The 18,982-nt window shown below is 45.2% G+C and overlaps 1 protein-coding gene across 6 annotated transcripts in view; it reads right to left on the bottom strand.

Moving 5' to 3' along the window:
- Positions 1-1,287: 1,287 nt before the first annotated feature.
- Positions 1,288-18,982, bottom strand: part of KIF1C (kinesin family member 1C) — a 31,197-nt gene continuing 13,502 nt past the window's right edge. For all 6 annotated transcript variants that reach the window (XM_069063213.1, XM_069063216.1, XM_069063214.1 and 3 more), the window contains 7 exons: positions 14,996-15,075; positions 14,063-14,157; positions 10,866-10,949; positions 7,908-8,094; positions 7,627-7,699; positions 6,397-7,008; positions 1,288-5,653 (listed from right to left, as the gene is read on the bottom strand). In XM_069063213.1, the coding sequence (XP_068919314.1) occupies positions 4,970-5,653; positions 6,397-7,008; positions 7,627-7,699; positions 7,908-8,094; positions 10,866-10,949; positions 14,063-14,157; positions 14,996-15,075 (1,815 nt within the window). In that variant the 3' untranslated portion in view covers positions 1,288-4,969. The remainder of the gene's footprint in view (positions 5,654-6,396; positions 7,009-7,626; positions 7,700-7,907; positions 8,095-10,865; positions 10,950-14,062; positions 14,158-14,995; positions 15,076-18,982) is intronic.

Below are 18,982 nucleotides of genomic sequence, written 5' to 3'. Positions count from 1 at the left end.
TTGAGTTGTGAGTAAAACAGGGTGGGCAACTCCCTCTAGATCTTTATAAAGTAGAAGATAAAAGTTGGCTAAAGAACACAGCAATAAAAATGATTTGCACAGGTTCACGTAGCAAAATGTCAGAGGCAGGATTTGAACTTAGGTCTTCTGGATAACATTCTAGTCACAATAGTATTCTAGTCACAGTTACACTGCTCCTTCTACCCTTTAAGAGATGAAAATGAGTTCCTGTTATTGTGTAGGGATAGCAGTATGATAATCTATTAAAGTCACATAATGGGGATAAATATGTGGAACCAAGGGACATAATTTATATATTAAGGGACAGGTTTATTGGAGAGAGAGAGAGAGAGAGAGAGAGAGAGAGAGAGAGAGAGAGAGAGGAGTCAACCTGGAGAGAGGACTGGAAAAAAGTTTGAATCCTGCCTTGAACAACTCATAATTGTACAACCCTGGGCAAGTCACTTAATAATATCCCTGAGAAATCAGTTCCCTCATCTGTGAAACAGCAGTTATAATGTAGTATTTACCACCAAGAAACTGTGTGAGGATCAAATAATATACTGTAAAGCCCTTTGTAAGCCTTGAAGTTAAGGATAGGTGGTAAGCATCTATGTGTCAGCTGAGAACTATTTGGGGGGGGGGGGTGGCAAATGCTTTTATAATACTTATGGTCTGTACATGCCCTTTGTGATACTTAGGGTCTTGTAATAGAATAGTGGCATTCTGCAGTGACATTAGCAGAGTGCGCCTTTCTTAAATTTATAGTCATTATATGAATTATCCAGCAAGGGATACAATATCTTGAGTTATCCAACTGCTAGAAGTCTCCTTAAGGCCACAATCATTACACTCCAGCATATATCCTGAAAAGCGACAGTACACTCACTCACTATCAGAACTTGATCAGCCCACAAACTACTCCTATTAACTCCTGCTGTAATCTGGCCAGGTCTGGAACTTAAACTACAGAATGGTATGAAATATCTATCAGGACACCTATGGTTATAGCCCCCAACCACCTGTATGCAATCTCTTCTCCCTCTTCAAAGACCTCCTTTCCTTGTTGGAGGGATACGTAGGTGTATTAGATAGAATCAGGATCAGAAAGAACTGTAATCAGGAAGATCTGAGTTCAAACACCACCTCTGTGTGACCCCAAGCAAGTTACCTAACCCTTTTCTGTTTGTTTACAAAATGAAGGGGGTGGGATTCAATGACCTCTAAGGTCCCCTTCAACTCAAAATCTATGATTATGTAATAATATATACAAGTACAAATTCAATGTACTTTGGCAGCAAAGTTTATTGGACATAATTAAAATGAAAGGAAATATTGAACACTATGTAGCACCCTCCTCCACCTACAATCTCCCAAAACATCTGCTTGTCCTCCCAGATCTTTTGGGGGTGCTAGAGGAACAAACCTGAACCACTCACTACTGCAGACCATAGAAAGGATGAGGAAGGGAATCTTCATAGCATGGTGTGAGTGGTCTTCCCCTCCCCTCTACTTCCCCTACTCCAAACTCGCCTCTGCTACACTGATCCCTGCTGTTTGGGTCTTTGGGTGCTGTAAATCTGGGGAGAAATGGTTTGGCTTTTTCCTCTTTGAGTCATAATCACCAGGAATCTCGGATTGAGGCAGTTTATGACTGCTACAGCCCAGCAGGGCCAATCTCAAAATTTGTGGCTGCTTGCCCATAAGGTTATCAATAGCCCTGGCTCCATCAGTAACTGCTGGGCACCTCAATTTCCCCCAGGATAAGAAACTCCTAAAGCTCAAGAGCAAATGTACAAAGAGTTCCAGACCTATATGCCCACATCTAGTTCTCTTGCCCTTTACTTTATCTTTGAGCACAATTGGAGTAATTTTATTTCCAAGGCAGGGAAGTCTCTTAAATTCTATTCCACCTACCTCCTATACAGGAACTTCCAGGACTCCAAGTCCCCACAGTGATGATTATACAAAAATATTGACTACATCTTAAAAGAGTGAATTGGTACCTTACCCTCTTGGTAGGAGTGAAGAAAACGGGTACAGAGTACATACATTGTGAATGCGATGGTCGGTTTTGTTTAACTTTCCTTGCAACAGTGGGTCAGAGAAGGGAAATATACAGAAATGGCTATTTTGTTTTTAAAGTCAATCATCAATACAAGTTTGTTCTAAAGTGTGTGGGTACTCAAATACAAAAACGACAAGGTCTGATTTCATAACCTCACCATAGATAAGTGCTTTCTCGTCGAGTTCTGGGTGCACTGCTCCCCACAACTCACTCTCATGGGTATTATAGTAACTCGGTTCAAATGGTAACTGTGATGAACACACTCTTTCTGAGCTAGTCTCTCCATCTATAAAGAGGTGATGATACTGGCTCTACAAGTACAGTTCTGGTGGGAGAATCCTGGTAAACCCCACTCTATAGACATGAAGTTCTTGGTTATGTGTGCAGTTAGTGTCCCTAATTAGAGTACATGCTCCTCATGGGCAAAAATGGTCTTATCCTCTGTAGAGTCTTGTACAATACTAGGCACAGCATGTGTGCCAGTGAATTCAATTCCAGTGGATGAATTTAATGGCTTATCAGTTACAACCTAGATCTGGGAGGGCATTTCACTCTGAAACATTAGCCGAAAGTATCTCTACAATTGGCTGCCAAACAACAAATTGGTCATCAAGTAAGGATGTCAACAGCAGAAGAGGAAATTTCCTTCTCTGGTACAAATTACTTATCTGCACCCAGAAGACTGTGTGTAGGTCCCGTCAACATTCAAAGCAGACAGGATGAAGTTGGAAAAGGTCTAAGGAACAGCTGAAGTACCAGGGTTGCAAAGGTTTCCAATGAGGAAAGACAAAATATCAGGCTCTCACTTCAAAGCTCAAGACAGAAAGCGAACAATCGAAGACTGTGAAAGGTGTGACTAGGATAGAAATGGGTTTCTTCATCAAACCACTGAATCCTAAAGCAAGTAGATTTTTCAACAACTAAGTCTGAAAATAGCTGAGGAGCAAACAAATGTAACCGTAATAACTAGAAATTTTTACATCTGAGAAAATGACTACAAACTGCACCAGGGAAACCATACATGGTAAAATCTCAGTTGAGTTGCTTGGGGTGAGGAAGCAGGGAACTGGAGAAAATCATCCTAGACTGCCCTCAGGTTGTATGAAACTCTATTGTTTCTACCAGGTGGAAGGACAAGTGTTATTAGCTCCTTCTAAACTTAGCACCTGGGGATGAAACTTAAGTTGCCCTGGTCTCGTTATGGCACTGGTAGGTGCAAAGCCTAAGGCACTCACTCCCTTAAGGATGGCAAAGGTTGAAAATGTTGAAGGTTGAAAAAATAAAATCAAGAAAAGTTAATACAAGTACATAGATAATAGATCCACTGCAGGATATTGCTTGGTTAAATATAGCTACTAGGGTAACAGTCCTTTTTGTGGAAAACTGCTTTCTCACAAGTAGCATGTCAGATATACAAAAAACACTAGACTGGTGAGGACGCTGATCAGACCCAGTATGGCATTTCTTAAATCCCCTTACTTCTCCACTCACCTGCTCTTCTTTCTTCAGCATAATAAGAAAAGGGGTGATAGGGACACTTGGTAAGACTTTGGTAAGGCAGGATGTTTGGATAGTGTAACTGTAAAGTGCTTTATAAAATCTAAGCTCTGTGATAACACAGAAGTACAGAAGTAGTTCTCAAAAGGTATGCAGTAGTAACTGTGTGGAGTGAGTTTCTGCTAAGTATGCTATGAAATTCCCCTGTCCCCATTCCCATTGTAGGACACTGACTATTCTTGGCTTAGAATCAGAAAGTTTACAATAATAGTTCTATTCAAAGAGGCACAAATCATCTCCTCCTCCTCTTCTATGAGGCCTAAGGAGGTAAAGAAAGTGAAATATTTGGGGAGGAGGAGAAGCATAAGAGTATCAAGGCCTAGGGAATGGGTCTGGAGGCCCCACTGCCTGAAAACCCTTCTTTGTTGCCAATTTAAATGTTCAGTGTGTTGTGATTCCTCATAGCAAACACTATGCTGTAAGTAAAATAATTTTGAGAATCCCTGGGCTATAATCTTTATAAAGAAAGGCAAAACATGACCAAAGCAGTATCAGAGTGAAGGTTAAATCAAAAGTATTTCTCCATAGATGCCTTGCAATTTCCCAAGAACAAATGGGTAGGGAGCAGGTCTCCCTCATTAAAATGGCATTCCCCCATCCACTCCCCCCACCCCCCAAAAAAAGCAAAGCAACACAGGGTGTGTTCAGCCTGGGCAAGGAGGCCAAACAATACACTCACACACCCAAGACAAACTTGAACAAATCCTTGTTAATTCTTCTAGTCTTCTACTCTAATTTTTTCCTCCATCTTTGTTGTGCCTTGTTTCCCCCATCGACACCATCACATCACCAATAACGAGCCACAGCCCTCCCTGTTTGCTTCCTTTTAATGAAGGGTCCCACCATGCTGTGGGACCCCAACAAAACCTGGCATGCCCCTGAAAATGTAGTGGAAGGCCTGGAGGGGGATGGGAAATCTTAGGACAGCCCCATCCCCTTAACATAGAAACCCACCACAGGCACTGGTTTGGGGAGGGAATTTCATAATGCCCTCTTAGTGTCATCATACCTGCCCCACTTGAAAACAAAACAAAAAAAAAACACACAAAACTGTCTACACAGCACCCCACTCTTAGCAGCATTTGGGGGGAGGTGCTCCCTCTGGGAGTCATAGCCTCAGGGCAGCCTACCCCCCTTTCCTTCCCTTCCCTTTGGTTTACTCCTGGCAACACTACGCTGTGCGTCCTACTATTTCCTTCAACGCCTAGACCAACCTGCTCAAGTCCCCCATCACCTGCTCTGCCCCTCTCATCTCTGTCCCTGCCTGTGCCAATAATCCTACAAGTGGGGGAGCAGCAGCCCACATCCCTCCTCTCAGCAAGGTGCCCCAATTGGGCCCTGTCCTCACACAGCTGCCCCTTTTTCCTTGAGGTCAGGGGCTGAGCGCTGCCGTCTCATTCGAGGAGGTGTGGTGTAGGGAGGATATCGAGGACCAGAGGGCCGTTGAGCTGGGTAAGGCTGAAGCTGCTGGGGATAATAATTGTGCTTCTTGGGTTGAAACTGTTGGGATTCAGGCTGGTTGGGGCCCCCACCCCGAGGGCGGCCCCCTCCATCCAGGGAGTTCCTCCGGGGCCTGTGGGGCCGACGAGGACTGGGGAGCCTTCTAGGAGTGGTGGCTGATACAAGAGTACCCTCCTCAGGGGGCTGGGGTATAGCCAAAGCCTCCCCACTTTCTCCAACCCCAGGCCATGACTCCCGATGTTGGGGGTTGCTCTTGAAGGGAAATCGCAATTTGCAATCATGGGGTGGAACAAATCGAGCAGGAGGCCTGCGGAGCCCCCCACCTCGGCCTCCAGCAAGACCTTGTAGCCCCTGCAGGCGCTGCTGCTCCTGCTTGAGCCACCTAAGACGGCCACGTCGGAAAGCAGGGTCCTCTTCCATCAACCTGGACACCCGCTCCCAGCTTGAGGGGGGAGGGGATGGGGGCTGGACAGTGGGGGTAACAGCCCCATAGGTTGCCTCTTCTGGACCTTCTATCCCTTCAGAGGTTGCCCAGGTCACCTCAACATCCTCGTCATCCTCATTATCCTGTGAAAAGTAGGAAAAGAAAAGTGAAAGGGCAAGATGGGTGGGAAATGGGGGTAACTGGGTCTTGGAAGACAGAGAAGAGGGAGAAAAAAGTCCGGGGAAAGAATGGCCCATTCATTCAGTGCCAACAGTTACTTGCTGTGCTTCTAAGCCACTGGGCTTAGATATAACCACTAGGCCTTCATTTCCTCATATGTAAGACAGGAACAATATACTAAATACTAAAGCTACCTATCACACTTTAAAGCGTTACCATTCCAACCATAGAATTTAAGGATGGAAGAGATCATTTGTCCAACATTCATCCCTCCTCCCTCACCCTGCCCTTCTACAAAAGAAACTGAATATCAGAATAATTAAGTGACTTAGCCAATGTCCCAAGAGTGACTAAATAAGTAGAGGTCCCAATATTGGAGCCCAGGTCTCAGTCCAGTGCTCCTCCCACCCACAGCGCTAGGACAGCATTTTGCGATCTAGCCTGAAGCGGTCCCTTCCCACTGATTCTAACTGCACAGTGCCGGCTCCGTCAGGGGCCTTACCAAGAACAGATGTAAGAGGAACAAAAGTTAAGGGCCAAGTACCGAAGAGAGGAAGACTCCAATGATGGAATGGATGACTAGGGATGGGCAGTAGGAAGAGATGCTTTAAGAACAAAGGTTCCTCAGGGTAGTGGAAGAGGATGGAGAGGTGAGCAAAAGCCAGACACATGCACACCTATAGGGTGCTTGCCAGGACTGCCTCACCTGTGTGAGGGGGATGACTCTTTCCATCCTTAGCATTCGATCCCTCAGTGCCCGAAGCTCCCGGTCCTTGGTGCTGTTCTGCAGCTTCACCTCTTGTAGGATTCCAGTCAGCTTGTCGATGTGTGCTCGGAGATCCTCCACCTCAGCCCCTCGGGCCCCATCCTCCATAGACCCTCCTCCTCCACTTCCCTCCTCTTCCCCTACTGTATCCCAAACATCTCTTGCCACAGCCCGCCAGGCATCCCCAGGCCCTTCAGGTTTGCCATAGGTACGGCAAAGTTCCTTCATCTTGAGGGCAGCCAGCGCCTCGATCTCTGCCCTCCCATGTCGGAAGTCAGCCAGTGCGACCTCGTAACAGATTTCCTTCACTGCCTGCATCTTCAGATCAGCCATTGTGGCCCAGCGGGGGTCCTTGCCCTGTAGCCGCCGCCGCTGGGGAATCTGATAGACTCGCCTTGGGGCCCGGCGCTTACCACTGCTTGGCAAGCCACAGCGCTTGACGATGGACTGGACTGTGGTGGGTGGAAGCTGCTCCCTCAGGGACGATATCAGCCGCCAGCTCTCCTCACAAGAGCGTTTGTCTGAGTCATCTCCACTGTCCGAGTCTGCATACTGGGGTCACAGAAAGGTATGGAGGATTAGGGCTTATAATACACCTGGGATTACTGGGCCCAGTATGTCATAGAAGAGCTAAGACAGGGATGATAGCAAGAGAACAGTGGTTGTTCAATTAATCAGGGTACAGTGGAAAGAACAACTAGGTAGGAAGTGAGAAGACATGGGATTATCTTCCTGGTTCTGCCACTAATTAAGGGTATGACACCAGACCAATCATTTCCCTTTGCTGGCCCTCCATTTCCTCATCTATAAAATGACAGGGTAGGACAAGATCTCAGAGGGCCCTTCTAGCTCGAACAAATATTTTGTAATGAACTCCATTTTTCTACTTTAATCTTTGCCCCCTATCCCACCATTAGCTTTATTTATTCCTATTAGATCCCTGAAACTCTATCTTCACCCTAATCCTAATTTCTCATCCTACTTCTCATTTCTACTGCAGGGTCAATCCCTTTGCCTGCCCCCAAAGAAACCATATTCTGCCTAACCCTACTGTCACTCAAAACCCTACCACTGGCCATGAGAGGAGCCTAGTCATTAGTGCCAGGGTCCTTCTCTGCCGACCTCCCCACTCCTCCAGCATTAGTCCTTGACCTTCCCTGTCCCACTCACCAATCGATGCTGCTCTAACAGAAGATCAGCCTCTTCTTTCTCCTTCCGGTACTGATTCTCTAGATCCTGTAGCCTGAATCAAGGAAGAGAAAGACAAAATTCAGGATCACTTTTTTTTCTGTGGGGTTAAGGAGGCTTGGTAGTAAGAAGGGTAGCACATGGGAGAGGAATATTAGGGGTTAAAAAAAGAGGCAGATATCTGGATCCCCTAATAAAGGAATAGTAGCAAAGCAGATACCTAGGCACACTCTTCCCTCTTCTACTCCCCCCAACAAAGGCACCTCTTCTCCATCTCCAGTTTGATATCAATGCCTTGCTGCTCTAGGAGCTCTTTCTGGGCAAAGTTCCAATCCACAGGTTCAGCAGGTGGCCCTGGGGGTGGAGGGACCCCTCGCTCTCGTTCTAGTCGAGCCTGCTCAGGGTGATTGAAACGGAAGACGTGGTTCTTTCCCAGTACAATTCGGTTCCCTGGAGATGGGAGAAGGTAAATAATCTTTCATCGTACATTTCTCTACCCACAATAGATCTTTACCCACAACTGAGCTCTACCGACATCCAAAGAGCATAATAGGATTTTCCAAGAGATACCAGGGGGGCCATAGCACCCTCTCTCCCTTCCATCCCAAATTGGACTAGAGCTTCTATGTGGCCAAAAAAAATAAAAATAAAAAATCCCAGTCACCCTTCCCTTCTCTTCACCCAGTTACAAGGAGCCTCACCACAGCCTGATCTTACTATCCCTATCTTTTCTAGGGATCAACTAACAGTGAAGCAAGAGAAAGTTATAGTAGAATATGACTCCACATTTCTGCTCCCTTGGAACAGGAAAGCGATTTAAATCTGACTGCCTGATCCCCGCTTTTACGTCCCTATATCTGTCCAGCCTATCTCAGGTTTCTTTCCTTTATGACTACTCCTTTGTGCATCTTTGGCAAAGCATACGTTTCTCATGCTATCTAACAGTGTGAATAAGAGAAGCCGGAGGAAGAAAACAGTGAGTTAATAAACATTAATTAACCACCTACGTGCTGTCAAGAACTGTGCTTTAAGCATCGGGGATACAAAGAAAGGCCAAAGAGCTCCTGCCCTCAAGGAGCTCACAATCTGGGGGGGGGGGTGTAAACAAACATGAGTGAACAAGCAAAACACAGGATCAGTGGGAAGTAATCAGAAGAAGGAATGCACTAGAATTAAGAGCAACTAGGAAAGGCTTCCTGTAGAAGAAGGGTTTTTAGTTAGCACTTAAGGGAAGCCTGGAGGCAGAGGTGAGGAGGAACAGTCAGAGAAAGTGCCCAGAGATGAGAGATGGAGTTTCTTGTTCATAGAATAGCCAGGAAGCCAAAGAGTATGTGGAAGGAAGGAAGATATAAGAAGCCTGGAAAGATGTGGGAGGGAGGAAAAGAGAATGCTATGAACTTAGGAAAGGTTTTTAAGGTCAAACAAAGGATTATATATTTTATTTCTGAGATAATAGTCACAGGAACTGATTATGAGTTTAATATGGTTGGACCAGCACCTTATAAATAAAAAATCACTTTGGTGGCTGAATGGAGGATAAAGTGGGGAGAGGCTGATGGCAGGCAAACCCAGCAGCAGACTATTAAAACAGTCCAGGTATGAGGTTATAGGAGCCTGTACCAGGTGGTGGCAATATCAGAGACCAAGGGGCATCAAGAGATGTTGCAAAGGTGAAATCAACAGATTGGGGGGGGGGGGGAGAAATGAAAGATAGTAAGGAGCCTACACTGTGAGGCTGGGAAGGATGAGGGTGCCCTCAACAGGAATAGTGAAATAACGAAGAGGGGAGGACTTAGGGAGAAAGATGATGTGTTTTGTTTTGGACATGTTGAGTATAAAATGTCTTACTGGACATCCACTTTAAGATGTCTGAAGGGCAACTGAAGATGTGAGACTGGAGGTCAGCAAAGGGATTAGAACTGAATAAGCAGATTGGAGAATCTGAGCTGATGGGAGCTGAGTACAGAGGTAGAAGAGAAGAAGGCTCAGGACAGAACCCTGTGGGGCACCCATGGTCATTCAGTGTGACTTGGATGAAGACCCAGGAAAGAAGAAGGAGAAGGAGCAACTAGATACATAGGAGGAGAACCAGGAGAAAGAGATGTGCCAAAAACCTAGAGATAAGAGAGTGTCAAGGAGAAAATGGCAAGTGACAGGCACAGGCTGAAGAGAGGTCAAGAAGGATGAACACTGAGGTTTTGGCAAATCCCTGGTGATGGTAGAGTGTCTAGTTTCAGTTAAATGATATGGTTGGAAGCTGGGTTATACGGAGTTAAGAAAAGACAGAGAGACACCTATTATAGACAACTTTTTCAAGGAGTTTAGCCATAAAGTGCTGAAGAGATACAGGATGATAATTAGTGGGGATGGAAGATCAGGTTGAAGTTTTACGAAGATGGAGGAGACATGGGCATGTTTGTAGGCAGCAGAAAAAGAGCTTTTTAGCTTCTTTTGCTAAAAGATCCGAATACTGCCTCAAAGTCAAATCTAATGGAGTCCAGGAGCAATTCATTAAGTGGAACAACTAGGTGCCATTCATACATGGCACGGACTGTTGCCTAAGGAGACCAAGGACTTCAAGGCCCATAGGCAAGAGCTGCAAATTGTCCTGGCGGGCACATGGGCTTCTCTCATGAGTCACCTTGGCTAATTTGTTTAAACGGGGGGATTCGGGAGCTACAATCAGCAGTAGACATGTAACTTCCCATACCAGGGTTACCTCTAGGATCCTGAAAGTGAATTGTAGCATCATGACTGCCCACCTTATAGAAGCCCCAACCTGATAGCATTAAAGTAGAGTGGGTGAAAGAAATAGCCTGGAGAAAGGGAAAGGGACAGGGTGCCACTCCACAAGGACATACCCAAACTACACAAGGATTGGTTGAAGAGAAAGAGAACTTAAAAGGATCATAACAACTGTTTTCAAGTAATTTAAATATCATGTGGAAGATGAGTTAGATTTCTTCTACTGGACCCCAGGGAGAAGAACTAGAAGCCATGGGTAGAAGTTGCAGAGTGGCATAAAAACAATTAATTATGATTGCCCCAAAGTGAAATGGGTTGCTGCAGGAGTCATGGGTTCCTTCTCAATAGAGGTTCTCAAAGTCCTTTCTAACTCTCAGATTCTGTGATTTTTACTTCCATGCTTCTGACCTCAGTCTCCATCGTATATACCCCAAACCCACCCAGTACCAGAAATCCCACCTCTGAGGCCCTTCTACCTGATCTTAGCACCAAAGGCTGGGTCACAGGGTTCCCATTTACATATGTCTCAGCTCCCTCACAGGGCTCCAGAGTCACCACAACTGGGAAGAAAAAAGAGAGTTAAATACTGGAGAAAGTTGGTGGGGGGTTCGGGGTGGGGGAGGAAGGAGGAAGTGACTATGCGATTGTAAAATGCCTTGTCCCACCCTCCTCCCAGCTCCCCCAGAATCCCAAACCATTTATGCAAACATTCGAGCATACTTGCTCATACCAATGCGTGCTCAAGAGCACATGTGCGCGTACACGCGCACATGCACACACACACTTTCTCAAGCTCACAATGACCCTCCCCCTACCTGTGGGGGATGGACTGGCCCCGCTGGGTGGCAGCACAAGGAGGGAAGAGTAAAGGAGTGGTTAGTTCTAATTCAATTGCCCTTGCTGTGGACCTCCTCACCCATCACCATTATCACTGTCTGAAAAGCCTAGAAGTCCCAGGAGACAACCTTAGTCAATCACTCTGATCTCCAATCTTCTCATTCTTACTGCCATCATCAATACAGTCCCACCTAGATGACAACAGGCTCCTAGCTCTCTCCCTACTCCTCCAAAGAGCTATCTGATTAATCTTCATCATTTACAACTTCCATCAGATAATTTTCCTGATCAACAGCCTTCACTGGATCCCATCTCAACTTAGAATAAAGTCCAAAACCTTTACCCTGGCTCTCACATAACTCCCACTAGCTATCCCTCCTGTTCTCCCTCATGAACTCTATGCTCTAGTTAGGTCCAGCTTCTCCCTTGCTTCCCACAGCCCTCATGCTCAGCTCTTCTGCAGTTTGCTCAGGATTTTCCCCACTCCCTCCTAAAATGCTTTTTTCCCCACTCTCTTTGCTCTTCCTGGGTTAGTCTAAGGTGGCCTAGCAGACAAAGACCTCAGAGTTCTGGGTACATAATGGGGACTGAGCCTAGGGATTGTGGATAGGGAAAAGGTGCAGAGACTGTAACCTCTAAAGCAGAGGCAGGAATTTGTTGAGGGGAGGAGGGAAGGGGGATCTGGAAAAAGCTGGCCTGAGCTGAGTCCTGAGGAAGTGCTGCTGGTGTGGGGGGAGGAAAAGAGAGATTTCTGACGTGTATGGGGAGGGGGGCTCTTTGGACACCCTGGAGATAAGGTTCCCTCCAAGAGATGTGGCCTGAGCTGAAGGCTTAGGGAACTGTGACAATGTGGGGAGAGAACTGGAATCACTTAAGCCTATATTCCAAGATGAGGGACATATGTGGAGGGCTATCTGGGTCCTAGGTACCTCCAGCACATGGGGTTGGCTTAGAAGATGCCCAATGTTGGCACTGTGGTGTAGTGGAAAGATTTGAAGAAGGCAGAAAGACCTGGGTTTGAATCTGGCACTAACTACTTTAACTGTGAACCAAGGTCTCCTCATCTGTAAGGTGCAAAGGAGTCAAACTTCCCTGGGCCACATGCAGCTTTCAAAACTCCAAAGTGAGACTTGAACCAGATTAAAATGTAATTGGGAGACGTTTAGCAAAATAAAGAAAAATACAATATAACACACATAATGTAAATTGGTGGTTTTCTATATCAGATCTGTTTCTATTTGAACTGGACATCCCTGTGATGACAGTGCTAGGTGTGTTACAACTCTAAATCCTATGATCCATATCAATTCCCTCTTTTTCTTAATTCCTCTATTACCTATCCATACCACTCAATTCAGCACTGAGACATAACCTTGCCCCACTGCTGACCTATTTTTCACACACCTGTATCCTGCTCCCAGGCCATACCTGTATCTCTATCTCCTGCCGGAGTGATTCAGCACCAAGATGGACAAATATTTAACAGAAACTCAGCAAGTAACTTGTTAAGTTCAACCCAACCCCACAGCCGCCTGAAGAAATCTGAACTGAGCCAGAACAAACCACATTAACTTGCTGAGGTGACCAAGTGTGACTAACTCCCTAAGGCTAACTGTGAAGCAGCATGCCTCAGGTGACCTGAGATGCAGAGATGCACACACATTTTCAGATGTGGTCACTGGGGTGATTTGTTTGGCTCGACTGTACTTGTTACAAGGCAGAAGTTTATCTGGGTGGGGAGCAGAAAAATCACTGGAAAGAGATGATGACTTTACAAAAAAAAAAAAAAAGGAAAGCACCAATAAAACATTAAAAAGAAATATCAATCTCCTGAACCCAAGCATAAATTTTATATAATGAACTGTGATCCAAACCAATTGTGGGGTAGGGAGGGAATGGGAAAAACCAAAACCACAACCTCAGGGACCACACAAGTTCCTCCTCTTCCTACCCGAGGGCAAGAAACGGGTCTCTTGTGGTCACAGCACACGAGGCACCCTCTTCCCTGCTCTCCTCTCCCAGGTCAGCTGCTATTCACTTAACTTGGCCTGATTGCATGTGGACCCGTTGTTTCCCCAAAGTTATCTGACTGGTTCTATCCACAAAATAATATCTTAACCAAAACAACCTTTTCTTTAATTTGACTGCCTGGATGCTTCAGCCACCCCTGGACCTGCAACATCCAAGAGCCTGTTTCTACAGAGGCTTTGGAGTTCATGCTCATCAGGTCTACAATTCCCCAAAGTCCTCATGGCTTACAGCTACTCCAGAAAATCAAAATTCCCAGAAGTCTTTGCTCAAAATGACAAGCAGAAGTAACTTCTGCTAAAACAAATGCGTATTCCCAAAACATACCTTGATGTTGCTCTTGCCTGCTGAGGGGGCCCAGGAAGTGAGGATGGTCTGTCCTCCTCTCCACCCAGTCCCTGCTCTCAACCCCACTCCATCCTCCAACATTTTCCCTGGGTAATACTGCCCCAATCTATTCATGCCATTATTTATTCACAGACTTAGAGGATGGCAGAGCTAAAAGGTACCTTAGAGATGACTTAGTTCAGTCTTCTAATTTTACAGATGCTCAAAGCAGTACACGGGATAACAGCAGACCTGGTATTACCTGGTGCCTTGATTTGCAATGACCTTTATGCTGTGATATACTGATCTATGTCTTCCAAAGCACGCATCTTGTATCTCCTTCCTCAGGCCACTCAAGGCCAGGAACTGTATCTCTCCACTAAACATTTACCCCCAAAGCACTGGCAAAGGGCTCTATTCTCACTGGGTGGTCAGTCTATGATATGTCCAGCCTCCCTGCTCAGCCCAGAGCCCGAGTTACCTTCTCCATCAGGCTGAGTGAGGCTCCGAAACACACAGTGCTTCTCTAAGATGAACTGCCCAGTCAGTTTGATGTCCACATCCACCTGGCCTACTCTAAGGAGGCAAAGAGGAAGAAATGGTAGGTGGGTTACAGTGGAATAATATAGGGAAGAATTTTTGAAAATTCCAGGATCCCAGCTAGAGGAAAGTGGGACTTTCAGAAAAAATGAAGTCCCTAGGTTGGTATTGGAACCTAGGGTCATTCTAAGAGGTAAGGTCTACTATACTCTCTCCCTTTATCTATTCTCCCACCCCAAAACTCTAACTTTTTTTTTTTACATTTCTACTCAAGTGAATCAGAGTAAAATTAATGCAAAGAACAATCCTGTATTGGAAAAACAATTGCCAAGAAGAAATCATGAAACACTGGTGGAAAGGGAAAGGAGGCTAGCTCTATCTCTTTGTCATGGTAATGGAGAGAATCTGGATTAATTTTATGCATATAAGCCTCAGGTGGTAGAATGTACCTCCTTTCTCTCCCATCCTTGGAGCTCCCAAAGCAACTAACCATGAGGGCCCTTTGCTCAGGGATATTCAGTAACTGTATGAGGGCCACAGGGATAGGAACAGACCAACTAGGACTAGATTTGGGACCTCCATCTTACATTTGATGGGATTTCTTCCTTAAGCTTAGATAAGGATGGCCACAACGTCATAAGCAGTGAGGTCACACAAAGGCAAGGTAAGCAATTTTCCAGGGTACTTGTAGAGTGCCTGAGGGTTTTTAAGGGCTTAATTTCCAAAGACGGGTGTTATCTTAAATAGACATCTTTCTCAAGAAGTGAAGACAAAGGAGAATATCAAAATGTCACTTCTGCCAACCCAAAAGATGGTCGATCCTAGAAGCTAACAACAGGTAAACATATAAAGGGTCACTGAGGAGAATGGCTACCTGGTGATGCCATCTTTGATGTGATAGAGAAGACACTCTGACATCAGGGGATCTTCATTTAGGTTCACTAGATGAGGGGTCTGTAGGAAGTAAAGACACAAGTTATCAAGAGGAGAGGGGAACCAGTCAGGGATAAGGGATAAAGGGAAGGGAAGGAGGCACAAGGAAATGAGGAGAGATCTCAAGTGTCATGAAAACAATCATAAGAGAAAGATCAGATAGTGTAAGGGGATGAAAAGATACAGACAGTTAAGGTCAGAGATCAAAGGGGAAAAATCAGAACAGAAGAGAGCCATGAAGCACACACAATGCAGTGGAACACAGCCCTTTACTAAGATGGAAGCCAGGATGCGAGACTGAAGCTGTTTCATCTGACTGGTGAAGGAAGGCAGGGGAGGGACCCCAGCTGCTTTTGTGGAGGCTGACCCTATTCTGCCCCATGTCACCACACCAAAGCCTTACCCTTCTGTTATCACTAAGCAAGTGCCCAGAAAGGGTGGGTGTTACCACTGATGCTAAGACTCCTACCTTAGCACCTTTTTCCTTCTTCATCACTGGATCTGCAAAGGTGGGGCTCCAGCTCTGGTCCCACTTAGGAACAAGATTTGAAGGTCCCTCCCTCCCTGGCCTGGAATTTACAGAGCGGCACCACCTAATTTGCCATGCATCAAACCCTATGAGGAAAGGGACAATACCCCTGCCCTCTATAACCTAAAACCCACTATCTTCCTGCCTGGACCTCACACAAGTCCAAGGCTTCAGTTACCAAGACTAGATAGGAGTCAAGTGCAATCTATAACCCCATTACTGCCTGCCCATCAGAGGATAAGGCAAAGTGAGAATTCAGCAGGACCCTGGGGATCCGATCACCAGGGAATGACTAAATCCTAAGACTTGATCTTGCTGCCTCAACTGCCTACCTCCCTGATGTTTGAGACAGAACAGCACCCTGTAGGGCAGGTCCAGTTAACCAAATAGTGTATAGCTATTAAATCTATACTTCCTCTTCCCTTAATCCTTCTGATTCAGAAGGACCATCTGTCACTGTGAAACCCTGATGTCCTGAAACCCTAGTACAATCTTGGACACATTTTCCCTCATCTAAGATTCCTTCCTTTCTTCCCTTCCATTTTCTTATACTCTCAGAAACCTGGTTCTCCCCAAAAGACACAGGATCCCTGGCCATCCTCTGCAGGGTGAGGTACTCCTTTTCTCACGTGCCCCTCACACGATGGGCAAAGACCATATTCTTCACACCTTAAAGCCACTTCCAAATGCTCCCTCTGCTCCCAACACTAAGCAGCCTTCTTCTGATGGTCATCCCGTTCTACTATTACTTCCCTAACCTGATCTCTTGTTCTGAGACAGCCTTTTCTTCCTCAAGGAATTCAGCAGCTGGCTCCCTCTCTAGCAACCTCATACTGTGGGATTTCAAGATAAACCCTGATGTCCCTCAAACCTCCTGGCCTCCTACTTCAATTTTTGCCATCAACCAAAACTGGGCCGTTTTCAGTAGTTTGGTCTCTGAAATTTCCTTTTGTGATCATCTCTCTTATCTTTCCACCTCTCCTTTGGCTTCATTCTTTTACAAAGGATTACAGCGACAGACTGAGAGTCAGAAGGGACCTCACTGCAACCTCCACCCTCTGTATTCTCCCAGACCATTATCACTTCCCTCCTTTCAGTCTTCACCCTATAGTTAATAGGTTAAAATTACATGCTTGTCTTATGCCCTGTAAAGTCCTAAACCTGGATTATACAGATTTAGAGCTAGAGTGACCTTAGAGGCTTTCTGGTTCAAATTCCTCATTTTACAGATAAGAAAGTGAGGTCCAGAGGTGACGCAACTTGCCCAAGGTGACACAACTAAGGAGCAGAGCCAGGAGGTTTGAAACCGTGTCCTGACTCCAAATCCTGCATGTTTTCCCCTGTACCATACTGCTACTCTGCTCCTGCACCCATGGAGCTGAATGCCCCAATGAAGAAAGTTACACCACCACACCGACCAAATCTATTACCAAGCTAAGATAAAGAACAATACACTGTGTGTATTACAATGACCATGTGGAAGAACACTGGGCCTCCCTCATCCCTTTTACAAATATTAAGAAAGCTGTTTTCTCAGTATCCTAGGCCAAAGCCTTTGGACTATTCAACTGAATGAGAAACCCTTATCAGTTGTGCTATCAATTCTGAAACAATGCCCTGCACTGAAATATTCTTATATCATTCTTTTTGAAGGCCTAGTTTCTAAAAGGAGGGGCCTGGTTAAGCCCAGAGAGGACTCTTCTCCAAAATGGTTAGACTAATGCTTTGATTACTTCAGTTAAAAATCTCTTGATACCTCCTGGAGCTGACCTCTAAGCAGAAGAATCCTTAAGGGAAATGGTTAAAGAGGGAATGAATGATTTTGGCAAAATAATTCTCCAAGAAATGCCAAAAGTTAAGGAACTACTATTCTGTTTGATGAATCAAAACTATTCACTGAACAATTATTCACCTGAGATCTTACTGTAGAATTGTGTCTTTGGGCAGATTATAAATTGCAACTCTAAGATGGCTTGTTTCATAGTGAGATTTACAAAAGCAGGGGTGGCTAGGTGGCACAGTGAATAGAGCACTGGCCCTGGAGTCAGAAGGCCTCAGACACTTGATACACTTTCTAGCCGTGTGACTTTGGGCAAGTCACTTAAGCCCAATTGCCCTCCAAAAAGCAAAAAAAAAAGTTACAAAAGCATGGGAAAAGTCTGCCCCCTTGGGATTCCTTTCTCTTTAAGCAGCAATGCTTAGAATTAGAATAATTAAGTTAATAAACCTGTCTCTGGCAGGCTTGTGCCCCAAATGCAGAGTAGTTAATTTGTTTCTTCATAACTACAATTAGTAAATTAAAACAACACTAAAAAAGAGAGGAACTTATATTTTCTGCAGGGACTAATTTTAGTCCCAAAGAACAGTTAATAAAACACATTTCACTCTTCTCAAAACAAGGGAAGGGAGAACTACTAGTACAGAATATTACATTCTCTCATAAGCAGTTGTTTTCACAGATTAGTTTTATTTAGTTGTTTTTGTGACAAAGGAGGTTCAATTAGGAGTGAAAGTAGCACATTAAAACCAGAGTGTAGGGCGGCCAGGTAGCACAGTGAGTAGGGGCACCAGCCCCAGAGTCGGGATGACCTGGGATCGAATGGGAGCTCAGACACTTAGCACCCACCCAGAAACACCTGGCCGCATAACCTTGAACAAGTTACTTAACCCCAATTGCTTAAGAAAACAAAAAAAAACACCCATAGTGTGAAAAACAAAAGACCTCAATAAATATTTAAAAAGGAAGAAAAATCCTCCCTTCCATTTGAACCCATAATCCCCTCAAACTATGTTGCTTTATCTCTTTTATGTTTCACAATCAAAGAGCTAAAAAAAAGTCCAATCACATCTCTTAACCTTCCCCTTACTTCTCAAACTCTTGCTTCTGGCTTCTGACCCCACCATGGAACTGAAACACATTCCCTTGAGAGCTAAATCGCTTCTCAGTTTTGAGCCTACTTTTCTGTAACTTCCACACTGTCAACCACCCCCTCTCCTCTCCTAGTTGACCTTCTACCATCTTTTAGCCATTGTTCTCTCACTCTCCAAACCTGACCTCTGGAGACCCAGGAAGAACTAAGTCACTCAGTGCTGAACCCCCAGGGATCAATCTTCTTCAGCCTAGCCACCAGCTTCCATCCTGTCATTCCCGAGTACCTCCTTCTCCCTTTCTACTTTTTGTTCACCATCTAGTGGGGGGGAGACAACATGCAAACAGTATGTACACATAAGCTATGACAGAATAAAAGGAAATTATCAACAAAGAGAAGGTAGTAGAATTAAGAGGGATCAGGAAAGGTTTCCTATAGAAGGTGGGATTTTAGCTAGGACTTGGAGAAATACAGAAGGCAAAGATGAGGAGGAAGAGCATTACAGGCATGGGAAGGCAGTCAAAATGCT

Source organism: Petaurus breviceps, unplaced genomic scaffold, assembly GCF_028583685.1.
Source record: "Petaurus breviceps papuanus isolate PSGF00001 unplaced genomic scaffold, PetGlider_PUasm1.0 90537, whole genome shotgun sequence".
Lineage (NCBI taxonomy): Eukaryota > Metazoa > Chordata > Mammalia > Diprotodontia > Petauridae > Petaurus > Petaurus breviceps.
This window is presented reverse-complemented; position numbering and strand designations above follow the sequence as displayed.